The sequence below is a fragment of the Vanessa tameamea genome, chromosome 4 (assembly GCF_037043105.1).
Source record: "Vanessa tameamea isolate UH-Manoa-2023 chromosome 4, ilVanTame1 primary haplotype, whole genome shotgun sequence".
In the NCBI taxonomy this organism is placed as follows: domain Eukaryota; kingdom Metazoa; phylum Arthropoda; class Insecta; order Lepidoptera; family Nymphalidae; genus Vanessa; species Vanessa tameamea.
Window position 1 is genome coordinate 10,992,577 of NC_087312.1, and position 25,041 is coordinate 11,017,617.

At 34.6% G+C, this 25,041-nt stretch overlaps 3 protein-coding genes across 3 annotated transcripts; all 3 read right to left on the reverse strand.

Moving 5' to 3' along the window:
* Positions 1-924: 924 nt before the first annotated feature.
* On the reverse strand, positions 925-5,689 carry LOC113394532 (venom serine carboxypeptidase-like). Its single transcript, XM_026631881.2, has 9 exons — positions 5,542-5,689; positions 4,769-5,024; positions 4,256-4,430; positions 3,778-3,890; positions 3,479-3,646; positions 2,823-2,990; positions 2,255-2,514; positions 1,713-1,841; positions 925-1,246 (listed from the first exon to the last, which is right to left on the reverse strand). Exons 1-9 carry the CDS (start codon positions 5,568-5,570, stop codon positions 1,057-1,059), a joined length of 1,488 nt encoding a protein of 495 aa, XP_026487666.2. The 5' UTR covers positions 5,571-5,689; the 3' UTR covers positions 925-1,056.
* Positions 5,690-9,298: 3,609 nt separating this feature from the next.
* LOC113394524 (venom serine carboxypeptidase-like) lies at positions 9,299-15,625 on the reverse strand. Its single transcript, XM_026631870.2, has 8 exons — positions 15,443-15,625; positions 13,980-14,305; positions 13,625-13,737; positions 12,820-12,990; positions 12,279-12,446; positions 11,769-12,034; positions 10,475-10,606; positions 9,299-9,928 (listed from the first exon to the last, which is right to left on the reverse strand). The coding sequence occupies exons 1-8, from the start codon at positions 15,472-15,474 to the stop codon at positions 9,571-9,573; spliced, it is 1,566 nt and encodes a 521-aa protein (XP_026487655.2). The 5' UTR covers positions 15,475-15,625; the 3' UTR covers positions 9,299-9,570.
* Positions 15,626-16,903: 1,278 nt separating this feature from the next.
* Positions 16,904-23,561, reverse strand: LOC113394515 (venom serine carboxypeptidase-like). The gene is made up of 8 exons (XM_026631858.2): positions 23,398-23,561; positions 22,414-23,036; positions 22,227-22,339; positions 21,982-22,152; positions 18,159-18,326; positions 17,565-17,824; positions 17,269-17,397; positions 16,904-17,200 (listed from the first exon to the last, which is right to left on the reverse strand). The coding sequence occupies exons 1-8, from the start codon at positions 23,448-23,450 to the stop codon at positions 17,002-17,004; spliced, it is 1,716 nt and encodes a 571-aa protein (XP_026487643.2). The 5' UTR covers positions 23,451-23,561; the 3' UTR covers positions 16,904-17,001.
* Positions 23,562-25,041: the final 1,480 nt, after the last annotated feature.

Sequence of the window (25,041 nt, forward strand, 5' to 3'; positions counted from 1 at the left end):
TGCCGATTCTGTGTCATCCAAGCAGGCGGCATCAATCGCGCGTGGATCAATAGCTTTGTTTGGAGGGCTTTGAACATTGATTCTCTGAAAGCATCCTACAACAAAGAATCCAAGTCCTGTAAGAAGGCATACATAAGAGCGGATGCATAACGCATTGTTCAGATTGGCCATGATATTGTCTCGCATCCTACGAGCTCCTGTAGCTTTTGGCGTCTAACCACGTCTGTGCAAAACAATTTCTGCCAACCTTCGCCGGCACCGCTCAGGAATCCGGATGGATCACTAACTCACCGTCCGCAAGAGAAAAGCGATCTTCTGGCAACTGTCTGCCTACAAATCCGTGATCGATGATTGCAGTACGCTGCCACCAACAATACCTCCATGTGGCTACACAAAGCCTAATATTAAAATCAGGCAGCATAATGTGCATGCAGAGCTGCAATCACTCGACTTACAAAAAGCTAGCGGTCCTAATGGAATACCAGCTATAGTGCTGTGAGAAAGTAAGAAATGTGCTGTGGATCTGTCTCTTGTGTTAACGCACCTGTTCTAGCTGTCTTTTTCTACAGATTGTATGCCGGAGGTCTGGAGAGAAGCTATTGTACAAGCAGTTCCCAAAAAAGGGGACCGGTTTGACCCGGCAAATTATCGGTCAATAACTATCACCTCAATACTTTGTAAGGTAATGGAACGGACCTTAAACAACCATCTAATCCAATACTTAGAAGATCACAGTATAATAAATAATCGTCAGTACGGGTTTCGACCACTAATCTGTCGACGAGCCAATCAAATATGTAAACCAATTAAGTAGATGTCCTAAGCGGGGAATTAATACGATCATTAACATAAAAATTAAATCATACTGATCACGTTGTCATTGTATAATGGATGCTGAAGGAAATTGTAAAATAATAATAATTAATTAAAATATTTTATTATGAAAATCACATTCTAACAAAGAGTATTTACAAGCAAAGTACTAAATCAGAGACATTAACTTAACTAAATTAAAAATAATAGTCGTTTGCAGAAGATTTCTTTTAACTGGTTTTTCTAGAAAGGTAGCCGACGACTTCGCAAGTTTTTTTCTACGTCTACTAGAACTCCAGTGTCTTCGTGAAGTGAGATACCGCGGGAGAATGCCGAGATGAGACCAAGAGCAGCAGCCGGTTTGTCGGCAGGCACCATATGTCCGGCTCCACGGATCATCACCTCTGTCAGGTTGCCGGCGTTTTTAAAATAACTGATGACAAAAAATGATCTTCAAATAAAAGCGTATTAACTAATAGACCCACTTTATAATAGCCAGACTAACAATAGACTATATATCATCGAATAGATGATTTTTTTTCTGGAATATTTATTATATATTGAAAACAAATAAACTAAAAAGTCAAAACTATGTATCTTTTTCGTAAAATAAACTTTTTTTTATCAAAAATGAGTTAATGCCTTGTTTAACTATTAATTAATAGTGTAATTATATCTCTAGCATAAATACTACTGTCACATATTGTATTTACCTAATAAATAAAACTAAAAATTTAGGTACAGGCAATTTTATATAATGTAAAAGTTTTTCAAGCTTTGCAAAAATATTTTGAAGCTATTCTCCAGGCGTGTAATTATAATGACGTAGTGAAAATTTGTGAATGTTTGTCCATGATTAAACACATAAGATATATTTTTTTGACACATTTCTTACTTACCCAACTAAATTTCCGTCGTGGTACCACGGTCGACGCTTAGCGATTCTGAATTCTGTTGTTCCCGAAAATGACAATGAATCGTAAGTGTTTACTGACGGATGGTAGGCTACAATGATGTCCAAATGGCCACTATAAAATGATAATAATTATTATATTACATAATCCAGGAAGAAATTGAGTCCATATTTTAATCGAAAAACTTAAAACATATAACATATACACTACATATAACATAAACACATAACTTATTTTGTAGTATATATATTTAATTTATTTAAGGAAGGCAGATGTTAGGTGATATACCTGATAGGTATTTGTCATTATTACCTATAGACAATCTCACTATAAGAAGTATGACTATAAAATGGAATATTTTAAAAGCTATCTGAAATGTTAAATGCCTTGTTCTTGAATTACACGTCTCGAGGTAACCGCCAAGACGAACAATTAATTAATAAACAATTATGGAGGAAAACGACATAGGAGGAACTATAATGATATATATCAATCAAATTCATATTTACAATCATCGGTATACTTACTTATAAAGCATAACTTTGTAATTTTCCAGCAGTTCTTCGACCCAATGTTTGGCACTAGCCATAAAGTCAGGAACGAGTTTCCTATACACGACTCCAATAGATGTGAAATTGGTATTTCCCACATGTAGAGCACGCCTAACTTCATCTTTTTGAATGTACTCTAAGTACGAACCATCCAAGCTTATGTCATCTTGAAGATAGTTATACAAGTTATTCAATTTTGATTCCGAAAGGAATAGCTGTAGTAGATAGTTGTAGTACTGTAAATAGAAACAAAATAAAAATATTTTGATAAAATTGTATACTTTATGTTATTTAATAATAGTCGAAGAGCTTCGAACTTAATTTTAGAAAAAGTTTCTGAATGTCTAATGATCATACTATTATAAAACTTGTTGTTTTAATGTCTCAGTTAATCGTAATTTCTATTTACACACAAATAGTTTGAAACGTAGAAATAACATCGGGTCTAAGTTTTATAATTCGAATATCGTTATTAGTTCATATTTGTATAGTTAAATTGTCTGTTTTCCTGAGCAATTTAAATGAAATACAATAATATACGTACAGCATATGCTTTTAACATTTCTCCAGAATTTATAAACTGCACCACAGCAGTTTCCAGCTGGTTCATAAAATTGGCCACTTTATCGTCCACGAGACCAGCTTCTCGCACAAAATAGCTGTATCTCTGCAGAGATAACGGATCGATAAATCCGTTTCCTATGGCAAGACCCTGTAATAGAAAAACAAGGATAATGAAATGTCTGGGCTGGCATGTTTGCCATCTAATGCTAAGTGGTCACCACTACCCATATACATTTTTACTTTAAAAAATATTAATTATTCCTCAAATCACCCATCCCTAGTGCCTGTAGTTACAATGGTTCACTCACTCCACAAACCAAAACACAACAATTTTAAGTATTGCTGTTTGGCGGTAGATTACTGATATGATGAGTGGTAGGTACCTACCCAGACTTTCTTGCACAAAACCTTACCACAAAGTAAATGACTATCACCAAATAAAAATATATTAAGTATATATTTTTTGGGTATAGTATACATTGTAGAGCAGTTTTTGAATGATATCTATAACATCTTCATAAGGTAGTTTTTGATGCTTTCGTATTTAATGTAAATATGCATACATATTAAAAATTATGAAAAGCTTTTATCTACATACGTATTTACGGTTTAGATATTATGAAGATCTATTCATACTTGTAAATTAATGGGTTCATCATGATCCTTATTCCAAAGTATTTGGACGCCGAGTGATGGTATGTGTTTTCCAGCGTACGACTCTCCCGCAACGGTCAGAGGCGCTTTACGTAGTTCCGGAAACATGGTCAGGAATTGTTGTAAGGCTATGTATAGGTTCTCCCCGATCTATAAAACACACATATCAAACATTAACCATGACAAACAACCTAGATCATTTATTGCTCTTATCAATTTAGATACATTTTTCATCATCACGGTTACTTTTTGTATTTTAATAATTAGCATTTCGTTCTTACTGTTGTCTGATTTGTTGCGAAACCGCGATCATCATCAGTGAAACTAAAACCGGTACCAACAGGATTGTCGATGAATAAAAGCGAATGATTCTTGCCCCATGAATATTTTATTTCTGTAAATAGAAATAAAATCCTGTATTAAGTCAATATTAATTTCATAGTTCACTTATAAAAAGAAATTCGTTTTGTATAAATAGGAACTATTCTAGGTGGTCTTTTAAATATTTAATAGAGTAACTACTGAGCTTCTTGCCATGTCTTCTCGGTAGAATCTATTAAATTTAATGCAACAGTGTAACATGACGATTCAAAAGTGCTTTTAGAAGCCTACTTGAATATAGAATATTTTGATTTTGTTCTAATTGTTTTTGAATACTTTGTTTAGTGCCCTAATAAATTAATTCGTTTAATATTTTTAAGTGTATGCCAAAGAGATGCAAGTAACATTTTATATTTTTGTTTATTAAATATTATCTACCTTCTATTTGGTTATCTTCGGTAATAACAAAAGGTCCTATTTCAGTAAAGAGGCCATATAGAGACGATGCTCCTGGTCCACCTTGGAGCCAAATAATCCATGGAGTTTCTTCAACTGATTTATCTGCCACTGGAAAATACCAGAACCAGAGGTTTGCATTGTATTCCTTGTTTACCTGTAAAAATAAAATACATTTAAGTAGTTGTATAGATCTTTATAAAACTGATTATAAATCTTTAATATTGAAAATAACATATGTTTTGAATCCTCCTGATCGATTTCAGCTACGGCAGCCGTTCTCAAAGGAGATTAGCAATCAGGGCAGGAAATATTGTAATGCAAAAAATCGGATACGATGGCAAATCCGACATGACTGGAAAGAGTTCTGAATTACGTAATTCAGAACTCTTTCCGGTCATGTATACGTGTACATTTGTACCATTTAAAATATTTTTACAAATGGGTGACTAATATTAATAGGAAATAATCACTCAAAAAATAATTTAAACTTACAGTCAAATAACCTGCGTAGCTGTCCATACCGGGCAACAAATTTTCTGGGTCTACATACGCAGCGCGTCTCGCTTCTTCGATCTTCTTCTCTTCTATCAATGGAGTCAGGAGTACAGGGTCACCAGCATCGTAAGCTGCTCGGCCTCGACCAGGACGGTATGTCCTTTCCATGAATGTCACTATAGGTTCCGGTGCTTCCCCGGGTGGTAATTCTGGCAAGGAATATTGATCCAAGCCCAGGCCATAGTGTAAACATCTAAACAAAGATACACTTACGATTTAAGTAATGGACACAAAATAAAATAAGGATTACCGAAATTTATAAAATTGCATGAAAATTAGGTATACAATAAAATGTATTGAAAATGAGTACGAATAGAATTATTCGGAGTAACTTATTTGTAAAATCGTTAGATTTTAAGTAGTATTTAAACTTTCAAAGAATTAGTAAGCTATAATTGCATACTTTAGATTTTGATTTTTGGTATGTTAAATTCTTAATCAAATCACATTAATAAATAACTTAATATTGGGATCGATCGGCGCAGGCGCATATCTTAAACAGATTTCAACGGCGCTCGGCTCTCACGAATTCCAATTAAGTTCTCAATGCAGTTTTTTTTTCATTATAACTGAAAAATATATTGTGAAAAAAAATAAACTTACATTAACACTAACTACACAAATCCTACAAGAAGGTAACTGTATTCATTCTATTTCATATTGTTTCACGAAACTGACACTTGACCCTACGAAAAAAAAATTGTACTCACATTGTAAAGATCAGCCACTTGAGAAGCATGATTGCTTAATCTAGAGATGACTAACTAGTGTTCCTCCTGGGGGATGGCGTCGGAATGGAACCGTAGTACTCGCGACAGGAACCTTGTATACCCGGCGTCTTTCGCTCTATACTTGTGCCTTGAACTTGGATTTATCTCGATCTCCTGTACAGCGTGTCCGACGAAACTTGTTTACGCATTTATTCGCTATTAATTTTAGAGGTAATCTTCTAAGTGGTTTCTTTATATATATATTGGAATAAAATTACAGTATTAAAAAAATATACTAATTGCTTGTGTTTTCTTCAAAGGTTGATTTAGTTTATTTTTATGTGTTTGTTTTAGCTACAAATTTTACGAATCTATAGAAAATTTCTAATTTTCCTGAACTATTGTTTTATCTTATCAAAAGATATATCATGATTATAATGTTATAATGTACGTTTTGATACTTAAACATATCATTTTTATGATAATCAATTAATACTATAATCATTATTTATAAACAAACTGCAGTTTAGTTAAATATATAAAAATCATAAATATATAACAAAATTGAAATAATTCTCATATCGAAATTATATATCATTTTCGAAGATGAATCCTGGCAAATAAGAACACGCTGTATAAAGCGATCGAACAGGTATGGGGTACCAATGACCTGATTAGCATAAAACGGCTCCCACGCTCCCGACATTTGCGATAGATTCTTGCACGCTCTTAAAATGTGATTTGCTCTATATTTAGGATGTTGATAGTAAAACAAACATCGATGCGTTACACTTGCTACGTGAGTGTTTTTATAATTGTCTGTAATCGGCCGCGAGTTAGTGCTCGGACTGCTCGGCCCGTAACGAGATATTCCCACGGTTAGTGTTTTTTTCTGACCATAAATTTACATTCAAATAATGTTTCCGAGATATCAGCGATCATCTCAACGATAATAGGCTCGGATGACGGTTCTGTACTAATCGATGGACGGAATAAAAAATGTTGTACATTATTCAACAGCATCTTCATGTGCGTACCTAATTATTCGATAAAATAGAAAAATATGAGTAAATCAATCGAGTTCTGGTATAGGTTTATTTAATACGTTTAATATATATCTATTTATTAGAATTAGTAATATTTGACTTGTAACACATTTCTTCTCTGTTAAGATATCCTTCATCTTCTTCAGTAATACCTTCATGTAACTGTAATACGTACTATGTATGTATTAAGTAGAAATAAATTGTTTCAATCGATATTTTATTTATGAATATTGTATATGTAACTACCGGGCTATCGGGCACTTGCTCGTTAAAGGAAAAGTTAAAAGAACCCTTTCAAGGATCTTTTCATAAAATTTTCTTACTTCGTAAATGGATAATAGAGCGATGTTGGCAAAAAAAAAACCATTTTCGTTCCAATTATATTTTTTTCCCACTTCTTCAAAGATGTTTTTCGGGAAACCAAAAGTTTGCGGAAGTTGTCGCTATAGCATAAGCGACATTTCTACCAAGCTTTAGCTAATAGTAATATTTAAAAAATGGAGATTTATTGAATAACGTCGCTAGCAGTAATGTTTTTTCAAATCGATGTGATAGATGACTAGTTCAAATATGTTTTGTTTTTTTAATTTCCTCAGCTAATAATATTAGAATAGATATGATGGCGGACTGTGGTACCTAAGCAACGTCAGTAAATATATATTTCTAACTAATCAGTCGTTTGGTTACGAGTACTAATTGTTTTAAGAGCAGCATTCGTATCTCCTAATATTTCTTATCTCGTTCAATCACAAAATTAATTATCTAAATATTATATACAAATATATAACGATATTTCTTGCTACAAATGATCAATATCAACTATTAACAAGATTTGATAAAAAAAAGTTAATGTGTACTCTTTCGATAAAAAAATTTAGAAAAAATGTTCAAGTGATTAGTCTGTTGATAGTATCAATAAAAACGTAAATCGTTTCATCAATATCAATGTCTTGTATAATATCATACAAGTATGACTTTAAAGATAAATTTTGTTTGTTCTGTCATGTTACGAGTAAATATACAATGGCATATTTTATGTCATATAAAATTAATAAATGCCAAACGTATTATGAAAACTGCAATTGTTCTAATGATATAACTATTCCTATGATTTAAAAAATTCATTTGAAATTGTCAATTATATCGAGGAATAGGATAATATAATAAAATGGATAAAAAATTAAACATTTAATATTAATTTCAATTCTTTATTTACTATAAAGCATTGTGTAAAATTATGATTTTTTTTTTAACATTGTTACAAATGATTATATAAAAATATAAAATTACAAAAGTCTTAAATTTTAAGAATCATTAAATGTTATGAAACATGTAAGTGTTTGACGTGTGGTGTGTTTTATTGAAATTTGAAATAGATTTTATACAATAAATTATAAATACCAGTATCAGCCTAGCGGTCAAGGTAAGACCATAACCATTCGCACATTATTTTTCTGTCCGTCTATATATTTTTTATTGATGACACTAAAGCTCCTCAGTATCTACCAAAAATAAAAAAGGTGTGTGCAAATCACCATTCACCTAATAGTTAATAATTAAATTAATTTTTTTTGGTTCTCTTTTTCGTGACGTATTTTCGCTTCATCGAGTTTCAAATCACAATTATTCTCAAGAAGTTTCACTTCTGTGCCTATTTACATTTAGGCTAATTATTATATTACGAATTATATATTACATACATTGATAGATAATAAATGGGAATTATTGTAAATTAAACTTAAATATAATGTATGTATTTATTTAATAAATAATAATTTCAAATTCAACGGATATTCCTCCTAACTGATTAACGCTAAGGCGCCATTTTGTGCACTCACATTATCCGATGGGTCGGCAATCTAACTTGACCGGACAAAGTAAAAGCGAAGGACCAACGGCCTTATTTAAAATGTATTATTATTTAAATATTAGTAACAATTTTCAAACATCAGTAATTAATCGAATAAAAATTTTGTAAAGAAATTGTCACATTAGCCAATAGTGTATGTATACGCATTGATACCTTTTTATTAAATAAATGAATTTGGCAAGATTCGATACGATAAATGTCCTTTTTACATAGGTGTGAAACTTTTATTGTCGTGATGATAATGTCAAATTCCATATCAGGTGCAATGTTTTCATGTAAAGTTCCATAATAAAATTCTAACACGATGTTCCATACTCATATACTGAGTCGCAGTCTTTTTTGGTGTATTGTATTGTACTTATCGCCACTTAAATAGATTCCACATTTCGATATCGTACCGATATAAAAGTGCTTGTAAAAAATATATTTCTTATTTAATTAATTGTACAACACGAGCGACCTAACGAGACACCTCATATGCGAAACCCCCCTCGCTTCTAGTGCCGATAGTTTTTTTTTACCCTTGTGCTGTGCGTATTGCTTAATCATCGCAAGTTGTCTATGGCCTGTTTCAACAACAAGAGGATAAAACACACTTTGACATCGAATTGATATCATTGGTCGAGATCTTACTTGTATAACCAACTGTTTGTAGTGTACAATACAGCAGAACTATTTGCAAATCGAATGCAATATGTAAATCTATCTATAGTCTATTCCAATTGAAGTAGAAAAAAAGATAAACAATCCTTAGATTTAAGTATATCATGTGATTTACTAATAACTCAGCTATTAAGAGTTTACGATTAATTTATCTTTATTTATAAGACTGTTACAATTAATTACTTATATCCACTTTAATTTTACTTCCATAATTCTGATAACAGTTTCGTCGACGTTCAAAACGCCATATTTTCGCAAATCCATAGTGAATATCATAGATTAATCAAGCTCTCAACCAATGATATCGCGTCAATTTGTTGACAAATGTTGTTTATCTGGCTTTTTTCCTGTTATGGTTGGAATAGAGTATATGTCCTTCTTCAATTAGAGTTGGCTATACGTTAAGTCGTACGGACTGTACGTATCGTTCGTCAGTATCGCTGCGTCACATCACGTCATTGTCAGTATACCTTCATTCAAAGGCGAGTAAAAGAATTCGTTCTGTCTCTTCCACCTGATGAACATCACTAGCCCCGCAGCTGCACCTATCACCAAAAGGACGTTAACGATCACGCTAGCGATTAAACCATATTTAAATTCCGAGTTTTCATAATGACTGAGGTCTGTATATTCTTCGTAATTCGGGATATCTTCATAATTTATTTTGTAGGTCGGCGGCATGGTCAAGTTTCGGTTGTGAATGAAGTCAGTAACGAGTGACTTTGCTTGAACCGGCTTGTCCATTGGAACTAAGTGACCCGCACCGTTGACTTGTACTTCGGTGAAACCACCTCCCGACTTTACATATCTAGAAAAAAATATTTTATAAGGAACATCAATCATTAATTCATAGAAACAAATTCAAAGTTCTGTGAGAACTTATCACCTGTAAATATGCACTACGCTGTATATTTTGATGCGTGCAAATGACTAGAGTAAAGATTAAAATAACTTATAGAAAATATGTACTGGGGTACCCTTCCCGGGTGGTTGTGCCATTGTTATAGACTTTCTTAGTATATTAAATTATATAAATTAGTCAAAGTATATTTCAGTTCGTAAATTATTAATAACTCCAATATGTTACATGATTGTGTTACAGAGAACTTTTAATGATTTAATTTTACTTAGATACATTTAACTACTTCTTTATAAATTTAATAATGTATAAAAACATTTGTAAATTTGCCATTAATATGTATGTAGTAAAACTGGTGCAATATGCAATGCAATGCATGCAATTGTATTACAAATCCTGGACTAGTAGTGCAATTAAAAAAAAATAACTTTGAGGTATGTCTAGCAATAGGGTGTTTACCCGTTTGGGGGTCACAATAGATAATAGTAATAGTACCCAGCGACAGTTTCGTTGAGCCACCACGGCGTCCGCGGCGCGGCCAGGAAGTCCCCGCGGCGGCTCCAGCGCCAGCGACCGCGCCGCGCCTCCGCGCTCAGCACGCACGGCGTTGTCAGGTCCAGCTGCCCACTGCAAAGTTTAGTCCAAACATTGGGTAAGAAAAATGGTACCACAAACTAGTTTTTCCAAAATATCTTCTCTTCAGTACCATTTACGCTAGTAATTATATGCTTTCAAAATGACAGGAATGACATGAAGAAGCAGTCCTTATGATTCTGTGAATTTATGTGAATAACCTGTTAATTACATCGATATTCTAGAATACCTCTCTACTTCTGGCACTAGAGGGCACCGTACGTACTTTCCCGCCAATTGAGCTGTCAAGCTGTTAACTCAATAATCACAAGAATGCAATGATCGTTCTTGTGATTTTTCCATAAACAGGAAAGTTTTACAGGGTTGTTTGGCGAAGCCTGAATTTATGGGTTATGTCTCAGAGCAAAGATTATTTTACTTCAACTGAATATGTTTAAGGTAGTCAACTCAATTAGGTTTTACAACAGCAATTATTAAGATCAGGTTTACTGTCTCTTATTGATTAGGTTTGTGGATTCACTGGATGTAAATGCAAATAATTTATTTAAAAAAAAAAAACTATAAAATACAAAACAGAAATAAATTTAAAAAATATGCAATTTTTATGTGGAGATACTCCCGAATATATAGAATTAAGGTTTGAGCGTATTTTAAAATAATTTCTAATGAAGTATTGCGAGGGTCAAAGATTTGATTGAATTTTCCAACATATTTGAAATATAAGAGAAAGTCAGAGCAAGGGGAGCTTTCATTTCAAATTAGAAGTTGTAACATTAAAAATTGAACTAGAACGTCAGATAGGAAATTAAAATATTCTATTGGCCCTCTCGTCAAAATCGTCTAAATGAATGGATCAGACTCTTAGGTTAAAAACAAATCACAGCAGGATTTCAGTGGAAATCTTAAAATTTGCCACAGAAAGATGGCCTAAAATCAGGACCAAATCAGTTTATTTTAAGGTTTTCACCGCTGACCGTACAGGAAGCAGCCCACTCTGAAATATGCGGCTAGTATATATTTTTATATACCTAGAAAGGAAAATTTGACCAAAAATGACACTCAGGGTTGAGGACAAACAAGGGAATTTTAAAAATATGTACAACTCTGTATTTTTATTTTCAAGGATATTTCTAATCAAGAAAGTAGATAGTGAGCCAGATATGCCCAATGTTTGAAAATCGCTCAAAAATCTTACCAATATATTAAGACTCTGCAGTGTTCCAGCAGTTTTTCAATTTTCGGAGACACGGATGCCAAGAAATCCGTTTTAAGATATTTCTGTACATCATAGTTGTGAAAGTTAAACTTTTTGTCACCGGCGTGGATTTTGTCTCTAATGCTCTCTTGAGTTATATAAGGGATGAAGTCTTTAACATGCGCGATGGCATGTTCCTTGAGCAAATTGTAAGTTTCGCCTTTGAAAGCTATTTCTTGTAATTTGTCCAAAACTCGGTCGCGTAGCTGAAATTTTTGAAATTGTTTTATATCGATAATTCATCATTTAATTGATCGATTCGTTTGCAAATAAATGTAATTATATACCTAAAATTCATTAATTTATCTAAAATGAAAATATTACTTCACAAACTGAACAAAGCCTAAAATGTTTTTTGGACCAATAGCTGTGTTCTGCTCTATTCTTCTATTTTTATTGAATAATAAAAAGAAACAATCAAACATTTGGTCAATTGCAAATTTCACTCACTTCGAACGCAGCGACAGAGTCTTCGTTCTGAACGGCTTTGTTAAATTGTTCCTGGAGAGATTTCGCCGCTAACGCTCCCTGAGAGTCAACCAGACCCCAGTTATAGAACACCCGGGTAAAGTCAACTACACTTTGGCGGTCTATAACAGGGTTACCCATTATTATACCCTGAAATATTTAATTACGATGAGTACAATTTAAATTCAGTGCACTGGAGTACATTTTCGTTCGGAATTTAGACAGACACATCTATTATATTACTCTTAATTAGATTTAGCCGGTAGCAAACACTTTAACCGATCGAAGAAAATAATGTATGACTTTATAATGGAAATTTCTCGAAGGAACGAATGACTAAATAATGGTTACGATAGCCGTCATCGTGGAACGGACGCATGTAATATATCGAGCATTCACCGATAAAAAGCTAAAGTGAATGCCTTTGCCCAAGGGACAGCCGTTTATTATTGAATAAGTAAAAAAAATTTTTTACAAATAACATAAAGTAAGCATTGTCAAATCTTATAATGTTACAAGGTACCTTTAAATTGATGCTGTTATCAGAAGTCTTCGTACCTTCCAATATCTTATCGGCGAGACCGGGCACGTACCGGCCGGCGTACGACTCGCCCGCCACGAATAGCGGTGACGGGCCCAGCTCGGGGTACACTACCACGAGCTGCTTCACGGCGCGATACAAGTTCTCCGAATACTGTTAACACGAGACCAACTTAGGCTATTATAAATACTTAGAATTATATTCATATTAAAGGATCTGGAGCAAAACATCACGACATGACGATACCGTACGAAATGTAGACTGTTTTAAGGGTAGTTAGTGCGGCTAAGTGATCTAATCTTTAATCATAGGTAGGCAGTTTGAATGTCGCTTAATATATATCAAGAGTCATCACGCGTCAAAAAACAATGGTATTCGTATCAACGGGCAATCAACGGGCCGGATATATATTTTGTCGTTTCTTGCAAAGTATCAAATAATGTCAATATAAATATCTGACGTAGTACAACATCACGTATTTCAAATACCAAATGGTGACAAAATTTTAAATATATGCTTAATAATTAATATATCTTTAATAATTGTATTATTATGAAAGTATTAACCTGTAATGTATCATCATTCATGTAAATTATTATTATCAAAGCGTCCATAGCGCCATCTATATTAGAAGAATACTCGTATAATATTTAAAATGACTTCTTTACTGGACTAAAATACTGTTTTGGATATTCTTGATAGAACGAGAAAAGATCACATTTAAATAAGTATTTTTTCCCATAATTTATTATAAATACACAAATCAAGACAATAGATAAAGTTATACCATATCCATATTTGTAGAATAACCATCTGGAGTGTCTGTGAAGCTGAAACCAGTACCAACAGGGTTGTCTATGAACACCATGGAGAAGTCTTTACACCATGAAGTTTCTCTCACTAAAAATAATATAACTTATTATTATTTTCTTAAATGCAATATTCTAAGAAATAAATTAAACTTACTACATGGAAGTTAAATCTCTTTTTTATCACAAACACTTAAATGCTACACATAGAAATGTTAACTTCAAATCAACATATTGTAGGCTTTAATCCTGATATATGTATAAACTCAGTTTTGTTATTTTAAAGTAATAATTATTATATTATATAAATTGAAAAAATATATATTAACATACATTTCAATTGGTCATCGATATATTCAAAAGGTCCCATTTCAGAAAAAAGCCCCACAAGGCTGGTGGCACCCGGCCCCCCTTGCAGCCAAATGATCCATTCTGTGTTTGATCCTTTCTTATTAGATGCAGGAAAGTACCAAAAGAATAAATTCGAATTATGTGTCTCATCAACAGTAAGAAAGCCGGAATAACTGGTCACATTGAGAAAGTTTTCTGGATCAACTCGGGATGAAAGTCTTGCTTCTTCTGTTTTGTTCTGCTTTATAAATGGAGTCAAAAACAATGCTGGTTTCAATGCATGTGTTGTTACGGCGAATGCTGTTATTCTGGAACAGAAATATATATTATTTAGTAATGGACAGATAACAGATATATACTGAGTACAAATTTATAAATTTTTAGATAAATATAGTAATGTAATCCCAGAAAAATGAAAAGAAAAATAAACAGTTGTGTATTTCAAAAGATAACATAAATGACATAACGGCTATGCCGACATTTCGACTTACATTAAGGACAATGTATATACTTTTGTTTATATTAAATGTATACAACGATATAAACCTCAAAATTGTGCTTAAAAGAAAGATTTGTTTTCTTACAAAACTGTAAAAGATACTGTCAGCATTGCAATGGTTTACACTGGTACAGTCATCAACATATTCTCTCTTATAATTTACTAATTATTTATTCAGATAGAACAGTATGTTTTAACTTTTGAAGTATTATAATTTTCCAACAATTAAATACAGTAGGAAATAACCACATTCTTATAAATGTTACATTCCATTATAATAATTTCATTTTATGCTTTCTCTGACTTAAATCTATGCAATTGAGTCTATGTATTCTATTAACATAGATGAAAAGTTTCCTTTATTTTATTCATGTGCATTATTTAACATATGTTTATTCAAAGCATATAAGAATGAAGAGTTTTATTTAAAATATATACTTTCATGTTGTGGGTACATAACATTCCTTGTATGTATGTCAAAATAAGATTCAATACTTAAAAACATTGTAAAATCATTCATTGTTTCAAATGTGGTAGCACAACATGTAGGTTTTTTTAAAAAAAAAGGTTGTGATTTATATTTAGAAAAAAAAAGTGGAATTTAATAAGTTTCTTATTGTAAACATGTTAAAATATAATTTTAACTTTTTTTGGAGTTTGAAGTTAAGTGAAACTACTGTAGTAAGATTTCTTCTATGAGAACTAATGAAACTAGTAGGATTTCTTTCTTGATAATTCATAGAAGAAACTAAAATTTGATATTAAAAAAAGTTATTATTAGTTTATTGTTTATTGAAAAACATTAATAATTTGACTTTGAAAGTAATTTAAAATAGTTTTTGTTTAGACTTGAAAAATGTAAACAAGTTTCAATATTAATATGTGCATATTAATTAATTAAAATAGATAAGACAATTAAAATGTAGTAACATTTTGCTTAACTTACGTAAAAGCAATCCAGAGACCGTTTAAAAACATTGTTCTCGTATTTATCACAATCTTAACATCCAGATTAAGTTTTGTCGAATATCCAATCGAAGATTAATTATAATTGTAGACAACTAAACTAAAATTCACTTTCTCATTGAATTCACAAAAATATTTACTTGTTTACATCATCTGACTTCTGAAATTCAGTTTATTTGCTGTCAACTGTCAAGTTATGACAGCCTGCTACAAAATGGTATAGATAATAGCAAAACTGACACATTGTCAGATTCCATAAGTATTGACACTCTTTCCAAATCGATGCTCCACATCGCAGCACAGCACAAAGCTCTGCTTTAATGTCGTTAATCTCTCATCAAACCTTTTGTTTTCTACCGTTCAGAAAGAAATGTATACATATTCTCTTTCATCATTAAGCCTTTAAGCGATCATGTCTTATTATTACAAATAAACTATTATAAACATTTTAATATGAATACAAGTCAACAGTACCTTATAAATTACGAAGCATTACATACATACACTACTAATGGACATTTGTATAATTATCATTATTCATAAATCGACAACTGACATTAATACGGCTATCTCTCTAGTGCCACGTTTCCCATTTGTTGGGCAGTAGTCGATACACGTCACTCGCTACCTTCTCGATCTGGGGGATTAGCCGAAAGAAAGTACAGTTAAGCATTTCAACTCGTACATCTCGTAAGAGCCAATAATGGAAGTTTTAAAAGCATCAATCATTTATTGTGCACGTATGCGCCTGTAGAAATCCACTAGCAAAAGCACGTACAAAATGGGGGTGCATCGAGCAGACGGCTGGAAATAAATCTGCCAAATCAATGTAATCTATACATTGCACAGATCTCTAATATATGAAATAAGGACTATAATTTGAATTATGATGATCATGAATTATGATGATCATGAATTATGTTAACTTATCTGTCTGCTTATCAAAGTTATATTAAGTAACGTATCTGAAATAAGGTCGATATGGAAGTTCGTTTAACTAGGTACAATATAATTATAAATATAATCAGTGTTTTACCAAATAAAAGTTACCATCATTTAACATTATTAGATCTCAAGAACTTTTTAATTAAAACTACATTGATTGGATAATTAAATGAGCTTACGAACTTATTATGATTTGATTGACTACTGGCGAAGGCATTCCGCCGACGCAATTTAGTGTGACCCCCGAACCCCGACCATCGCCTCTTCCATTGCGCTCTCGTGCAACGTCACACTTCGTTCAATTTCAGCGCTTACTAAGACCTTCGGCTTCGACCAAAGGTTTAGCCGAAACCGAAGCCTAATCTTATACAAAGAAAGGATAATGTAGATATATGATGATAATTTATTTAGGAATTAAGTTACCAAATATCCATATTTAACCTAAGTATCATTAATTCATCCAGCAGTGTAATGGGCAAAAATAACTGTAGGCGTATAATGTGAACATTTTCAAATAATTATTTATTATTTATACACATATAGTATAAGTGATTACAATTTATATTTATTATTTTAAAAACATTCGATCTTTAATCACAAGTATATCATGGAGCTGTTTTTAACGAACTCCTGGACATAGGAACCTTCTAGAAGCCCGAACCGTTGACTGAGGGGTTTGTTGTGTGTCCAGCGCGCGACCAGATTCTGAGTAGGTGCCGGTTCGTCCACCGGCACCATGTGACCGGCGCCGCGAATCACTACCTCCGTCAGGTGACCGCCGCTTTTGTGATACCTGTAGGAAAGGATTATAAATATATTTGATTTCACGTGAATGTTATCTTGTATACGGTAGGTACTGACCCAGCCCGCTTGGCGTTGTAGATGTAGGGATATCGCGTCGCCTCGAGGAACTCCGCACTGCCGTTCCACTGCCAGGTGCGGTAGTGCTCGGACGTGAACACGCACGGCAGCATTTGGTCCAACTGCCCACTTCAATCAGAAATCATTATTTTAATCAGAATTTTCAAGGTTAGGCATAGTATTATATAATTATACATGTGTAATGGTATATGTTATATATGGTGATACTACAATATATGTATGATTTTTTGTAAGTAAATATCCTTATGAATATGTTACGACAGTTAGCTACCTACCAATAAGCCAGAACTCGATAGTCTACAAGTAGCTCTTCGAACAGACGCTTGGAACTGCTCAAGAAGTCGGGCGACATTCGCGAGTTGACCGTCATGTTAACGAACGAAAACTTTATGTCGCCCACGTGTAACGCCTTCTTAACTTCCGATGTTTTGAGGAAGTTTATGTAACGACCCACAGGTAGATCGTCTTTTAAGAAATTGTACGCTTGTTTCTGATGCGATAGGAAGAGTAAGACTGCGATGAGACTGTTCCATTTCTGTAACGGAAACCAATTTAATAGACTTGATTTCATCTGTTCTCAATTTCTGTTGTTGTTTTGTATTTTTAAAGTTATTTACTTATAAGAATTAAATATATGTTAGTAAATTTATAGAATAGTAACGTGACAAAATTGTACGGGGTAAAGAGCAATAAATACCCCGTATATATACATCGACTTCAATGCATGTTATAATAATTATTTAACAATAAAAACCATACCAAATATAATTGATTGTATAACTATTTATACTAAAACATATGTATAAAAGTAGCTTATAAAATAGAATTATATATATATTAGTTCTTATATAGATTAACTCGTGCCTTACGTTCTTTGCCGCTATGCTGTTATTTGATGCTATGTCTGATTGGAATGATTTTAGTAAAGGATCCACTATCTTGAGTTGTTCTTTATTGAGGAGTCCGAAGTAGTAGAAAGGAAGGGTTACATGTGATATCATTTTCGGGTCCACGTAAGCGTTTCCTATAATCAAACCCTGGAATGTAGAAAAACAAAAATTAAACAAAGTAATTAGTTAGTTATTTCGTTTGTTAATATTATCTTTATATTTTTAGGTCAAGTTTGAATATCCGTGCATATTTTTGAAACCTTTGTTGTAGTAAATATAATAAGTCTTTATTTTATTTTATTGTTATGTTAGGTACCTACACCACTCCAAACGAGTTACTCAAAACTGCGCCGAATAGGGAAATATAGTTTTCCATCTTTTCAAGTGGTAGTGCCACACTGCATACTTTCGGGTTGCAGCCGAATGGGCCGGCACGCCTGGGGAAGTACCACTCTCTAACTTAAAACCGTCATTATGTCATTACGTCATTACGTCAGTAACTATGCTACCGCGTTTCGTCTGGTATGTGAGAGACCCGGAGACCCCCCCCCCCAACATGATGGTTGTGCAGAATTGGGTTTCATTACCCCAGGAGGGTACCATCAGCGACTGCGGTGGAGAATCCCTCTCTGGGCATCCATGCTCAGGACCGTACACCACCTGAGCAGGGATGCCCAGGCAGCTCTCCGAATTCTGGGGGGGGGGAATTTTGCGCTCGCCACTGTCCGGGGCAGGAGCAGGCATCATAAGGCAACCCCTACCACCCTCACTGTGGACTTCTGCAACATAAGGGGACTCAAATTGAACGCCGTTCACTTTCACCTTGAGACAGCGAAGCCGGCCTTGCTCTTTCTTACCGAGACCCAGATATCCTCTCCTGCCGATACGACTTTTCTTTCCTACCCCGGATATAAATTGGAACATTCCTTTGTACCACGAGCTGGGGTATGCGTTTATGTCAGAGATGATATCTGCTTTCGACGCCTTGGCAGCCTTGAAGGGCAGGACCTATCGATTATCTGGCTGCGTGTAGATTGCGACGACCATCCGCGAATCTACGCGTGCCTTTATAGGTCCACTAGCGGTAATGCCGAAACCGACCGACTGGTCGAGCACGTCCAAATGGCTACAGATTCCGTGCTGCAGCAGATCCCATCCGCAGAGATCGTAGTTCTTGGCGATTTTAATGCCCACCATGCCGAATGGCTTGGATCATGCACTACCGATCATGCGGGTAGATCTGTTCTCGACTCCGCTTTAGCATATGATCTGACACAACTAGTCTCTTTGCCAACGCGAATACCAGACGTGGAGGATCATACACCTTCCCTGTTGAACCTTCTGCTGACTCCCCATCCGAATAACTATCAGGTTATCGTCGTATCGTATCCTCCTCTGGGCTCGTCAGACCACTGTCTCGTTCGGAGTACAGTGCCGGTTGCGCGGTTCTCACGACCTCGTTTCGTGGGCTGCCGCCGCGTGTGGCACTACAAGTCAGCAGATTGGGATGGGATACGGTCCTTCTTTGCATCCTACCCATGGGGGCAGGTTCGTTTCTCGCCGGATGATCCGAGCGTTATTGCTGACTCTGTTACTGAACTATTAATTCCATATTCTGCGGTGCCCATCGGTGGCAAGTCCCAGCCCTGGTTTGGTGGTTTCTGCAAAACGGCCTCACACCGAAAATGGGAACGTTACCATGACTGGGCTAATGCATCGGCGTCTCGTGATGTAAATACCAGCGCATTCAGAAAGGAATATAACTCTGCCTCTAGGTCCTTCAAAATTGTGATTGCTAAGGCGAAGTCGGAGTTCATTGGCAGAATTGGCGAGAGACTGGTGCGTATCCCTTCAGGAACACGTGCGTTCTGGTCTCTCGCTAAGGCTGTTTTAGGGAATTTCTGTCAGCCTTCCTTTCCATCTCTGCACAAGAACGGTGAGTTATTGGCGCATACCGCGAAGAAGAAAGCTGATCTTTTAGGCTCTCTCTTCGCGTCGAATTCGACTCTGGATGACCAAGGAAAATCACCACCAACAATCCCGCGATGTGACACCACGATGCCGGAGGTTAAATTCCGGCAAAGTGCAGTTCGTAAAACACTTCTTTCCTTGGACATTCATAAGTCGAGTGGACCCGATGGCATCCCTCCAATCGTGCTACGGACATGTGCTCCCGAGTTGGCACCGGTCTTAACGCGTCTTTTCTGGCTATCCTACGCATTAGGCGTCGTCCCGATCTCCTGGAAGATTGCTTTAGTGCATCCGATTCCTAAAAAGGGTAACCGCTCAGACCCGTCCAATTATAGGCCTATAGCCATCACCCCCTTGTTCTCCAAGGTAATGGAGTCCATTGTAAGCTGCCAGCTCCTGCGGTATCTAGAGGAGTACCAGCTGATTAGTGACCACCAGTACGGTTTCCGTCAGGGTCGCTCAGCCTGTACTCTTCTAGTTTACCTTACTCATAAATGGGCGGAAGCAGTTGAGAGCAAGGGGGAGGCATTAGCAGCCAGTCTGGACGTAGCGAAGGCCTTCAATCGCGTGCGGCACAAAGCGCTTCTTTCGAAGCTTCGTTCCTATGGGCTTCTCGGGAAATTATGCAATGGATTACCAGCTTTTTGGCAGATCGGAGCATCAAGGTCGTTGTCGACGGTGCATGCTCCGACCAAAAATTCGTCAATGTTGGTGTTCCACAAGGCTGCATTCTATCACCCACTCTGTTTCTTCTGCATATCAATGACTTGTTGCAAATCAGTAACATTCACTGCTATGCAGACGACAGTACCGTAGACACCTCATACACCGGCCGTGCTAATATTTCTCGGGAAAACGTCGAAGAAAACCGGAACAAACTTGTGTCTGAGATCGAGTCTTCGTTAAACAAAGTCTCTAACTGGGGCCGGCTAAACCTAAACCACTTCAACCCCAAAAAGACGCAAGTTTGGGCGTTAGCCGCCAAAAAAACACCATTCGTCGTATCTCCACGATTTGAGAACATTCTGATAGCCGCCACAGCTAGTATCGGAATACTTGGCGTTGATATTTCGAGCCTCGTTCAGTTCCGCGGTCAATTGGAAGGCAAAGCCAAATTGGCGTCAAAAAAGCTCGGTGTGCTCAGCAAGGCAAGACAATATTTCACGTCGGCTCATCGCCTAAGACTATACAAGGCGCAAATTCGGCCTCACATGGAGTACTGCTCTTACCTCTGGGCGGGTGCTTCCCAGTACCAGCTCCTTCCTTTTGACCGTATCCAACGTAGAGCAACTCGAATTAATGACGATCAAGCCCTTTCTGATCTGCTCGATCCTTTGGCTCTGCGTAGAGATGTTGGATCACTCTGCATCTTCTACCGAATCTTCCACGGGGAATGTTCCGAGGAATTGTTTGGATTAATCCCGGCAGCTGAATTTCACCTTCGGACATTTCGTCAAAATTCTAAATGTCACCCGCACCACCTAGATGTCCGAAAATCCACAACAGCGCCATTTTTAAGGCATTTTTAAGGCAAGGCAGATGTCCATGGGCGGTGGTAATAACTTTCCATCAGGTGAGCCTGCTGCTCGTTTGCCCCCTATAACATAAAAAAAAATCTTTAGTAGGGGATTTTTTTGTCTAAATCTTACGAATCAGTCAGATCAAAGATAAAAATAATTATCAAAATCAGTTCACAATCGCTAAATTAATAATGTCCTACTTTTTAAATTAACATTAAAAACGATATATCTATAAAAATAATAATATCGACATTAGGTAAGTTTGCTGTCAAGCACGATTTATGTTTTATTAATAAAATGTTTTCACTCGCCTCTAAATTAATATCTAATCCAGGCAAATCTTTATGTTTATGGAGTTCCATCGCGAGTGCTGGAACATATTTTCCACCATAAGATTCTCCTGCGATAAACAGTGGCGCCGATCTTAACTCTGGATACAGCTGGACCAATTGCTGTACGGCTTCGTGTAAATGGATACCGTACTGAAAATAACCTAATTACAATGAACAATAAGGGCTAAAAATATAAACAATAATCATGTAATGTTAGTAATTACAGTAGACATATCCTGTACATATCCATCAACGTGCTCAGTGAAACTGTAACCAGTACCAACAGGGTTGTCGATAAATACAAGAGAATGATTCTGCAACCACGTAAATTGGTTCTCTGCAAAAAAAGATATGTATTGAGCATATATATATATTTCATTATCACAATTTGTTGAGGAAATATAATCTTACTCTTTAAAGTTCCAGCTGGATTTACTTTAAATGGTCCTATTTCATCGAAAAGCCCAGTCATACTCGATGCACCGGGTCCTCCTTGAAGCCAGATTATCCAAGGAGTTTCATTGACAGGTTTTCCTTCCACGGGAAAATACCAAAAGAAAATATTTGAATTGTACGTTTTATTCACTGTCAGAAAACCAGAATAACTTTGATATCCCAAAAATATATCTGAATTAACTATACTGGCATTTCGGGCTTCTTCAATTTGGCCTTTCTCTATAAAAGGTGTTAATATTAGCGCAGTGCCATTATCTGCTTTAACTGGAACTTCACATGGTATACTTTCATCTGAACCTAGGACATTATCGATTAAATTATCTGTTTGACATTTCTTCGGACTTTCAGTTGGAGCAGCTATACTTTCATTTGTATTCAGTGTATTATTGCTAATTGTCGTCGCTACTATTTTTATAGTTTTCGGTTGATCTTTTTTCGGAGGTATAATTTTATGTAAAATTTCTTTATAAACTGGCAATTCTATTTGTATTGCAGGAATAGGTTTTGTCTCTTTTGGGATCAAATTATTCGATATAACGGGAAGTTTTTCTTCAGTTATTATGACTTTACCGTAAGCGCTGAAAATAAAAGTTGTACATTTTTTTATTATTTTAATATAGTCACAAAATATATATATTCTTATATACATATATATAAATTGAGTAAGATGTACAGAAGAATATAAATGCTTCCTAATAATATCATGTAACTTCACGCGCCATTAAATCGATTGTCTATCACGCGGAGTCTTTTTTTAAAAGCTATTAAGCTCCAGACTAAATTCAAAAGGGTACAGTAAAACATAATATTATAATATCATATTAAAAATTATTATAAATTATTGTCACATATTACTAAGGAATAACTAACAAATTAAAAAATAATTAGTATAAACCTGAGTGTGTTACTATTAAAGAATTAAAAATATAAGTAACTTACCTGTATGACGCTATGCCAGTATAAAGAATAAGAAATATCACAGTTTTAAACATATTTGGACTTTTATGGACATATCATTCATAAAATTAGATGTGTAATATTAGTCTATCGTTATAAAATACACGCAATAAACTAACACCGCCTATACTTAATTGAAGGCTATTATTACGCGCCTCGTACTTGACCAACAACATATTTGATATAAACATATCTATATTATCACTTGAACTACTTGATCCCGACACGTTTTGGTATTATTACGCTCATTCACAACGAGGAAATTTCGTCTCAGTTATATTTGTGATGCAACGAAATAATGACCAAATAATATTAATATGTATTTTTTTATTTTATTTAATACGGAAGGGCAGACGTTCAAATGGGTTATTTGTATTTGTAACTTTGTAAGTATTCTCATTAAGTGGTGAAGGTAAGAGGGTAGTGGCAAGACAAAAAAAAATTGAAGACTCACAAGTTCATGTTACTTATTAGCAATAAGTATGAAAACTACATCTATCTAATATAATTGTAGAAAAAAGGTTAGATCTACAATTTCTTTACTTATTTTGAGTATTTTAAATAGTACTTTTAGTAACATTCGTTTAAGTATTTTTTATGCACAAGTGCTTAAAGAAACAGTTTTTTTTTTTACAAAATTAAAATATATTTTTTCATGATATACATATATATTTATGTATTATTAACGACATAGATATACATAGTTATATAAATAGTATGTGTAATAAATGTCGGACAGAGGGCCGATTTTGAGATTATATAATAAACAATGTGGGGTCGAACCTAATCTGGTTGGGGTGATAATCAGTGTAATCTGATGAAACCCTACCACAACTGGAACGAATATTAAAAACTTTATAAGCGTTACCTACGCACGTTTTGGGATTCCGACCAAACACTCAAAACTTTAACACTAAAGGTGTCGTTGTGATTACATACTTATTATAATTTGACATATTTGTTGATGATATATTATAGCCAATTTTTAAAGTACCAAGGCTTACTCTTATATAAACTACATAGAAGTGGATTGAAAGCAAAGATGAGTTTAAAATTTGCATAAAAGCCAAGACTACATATTTTTCATGTTATTAGGTATGTATAACACTTTAATAGTGACCTGTTAACAAATTAGAATGAACCGAAACAAAGAAACAGTTTTTATTAATATATTTAAAATTAGAGCGCGTTTATTTTTAATATATAGAACACAAAATTATTGACAATACAGATTAAATAAACCAAATATACTTAACTACGGTTGGCTTTTATCAATACATTTAATAATTTATGTCTTTCAAGTCAGTTCAATCTGAATATACCTACTACTAGTTCGGAAAGTAGACTCTAAAATTCGTTAAACTCAAAAATTGTATTTATTAGCAGAAAATTGGAATAAAAATATATTAATAACAATTATCCTTAGATTCGATAAACGGAATGAGCCAATATAACCTCCAAGAGCGAAACCTTCTAGATAAGGTAGATAAAACAGGTACTTTAAAGCACGAGAAATAAAGGCTCAGTTATTGACTGAAACCGTACCGCTAGTGTCGGTGAGTGAGTGAGTCAGCGGGTAGATAGTTAGGGGTTAATAATAAAAACAAATGCAGAAATAATAACTTA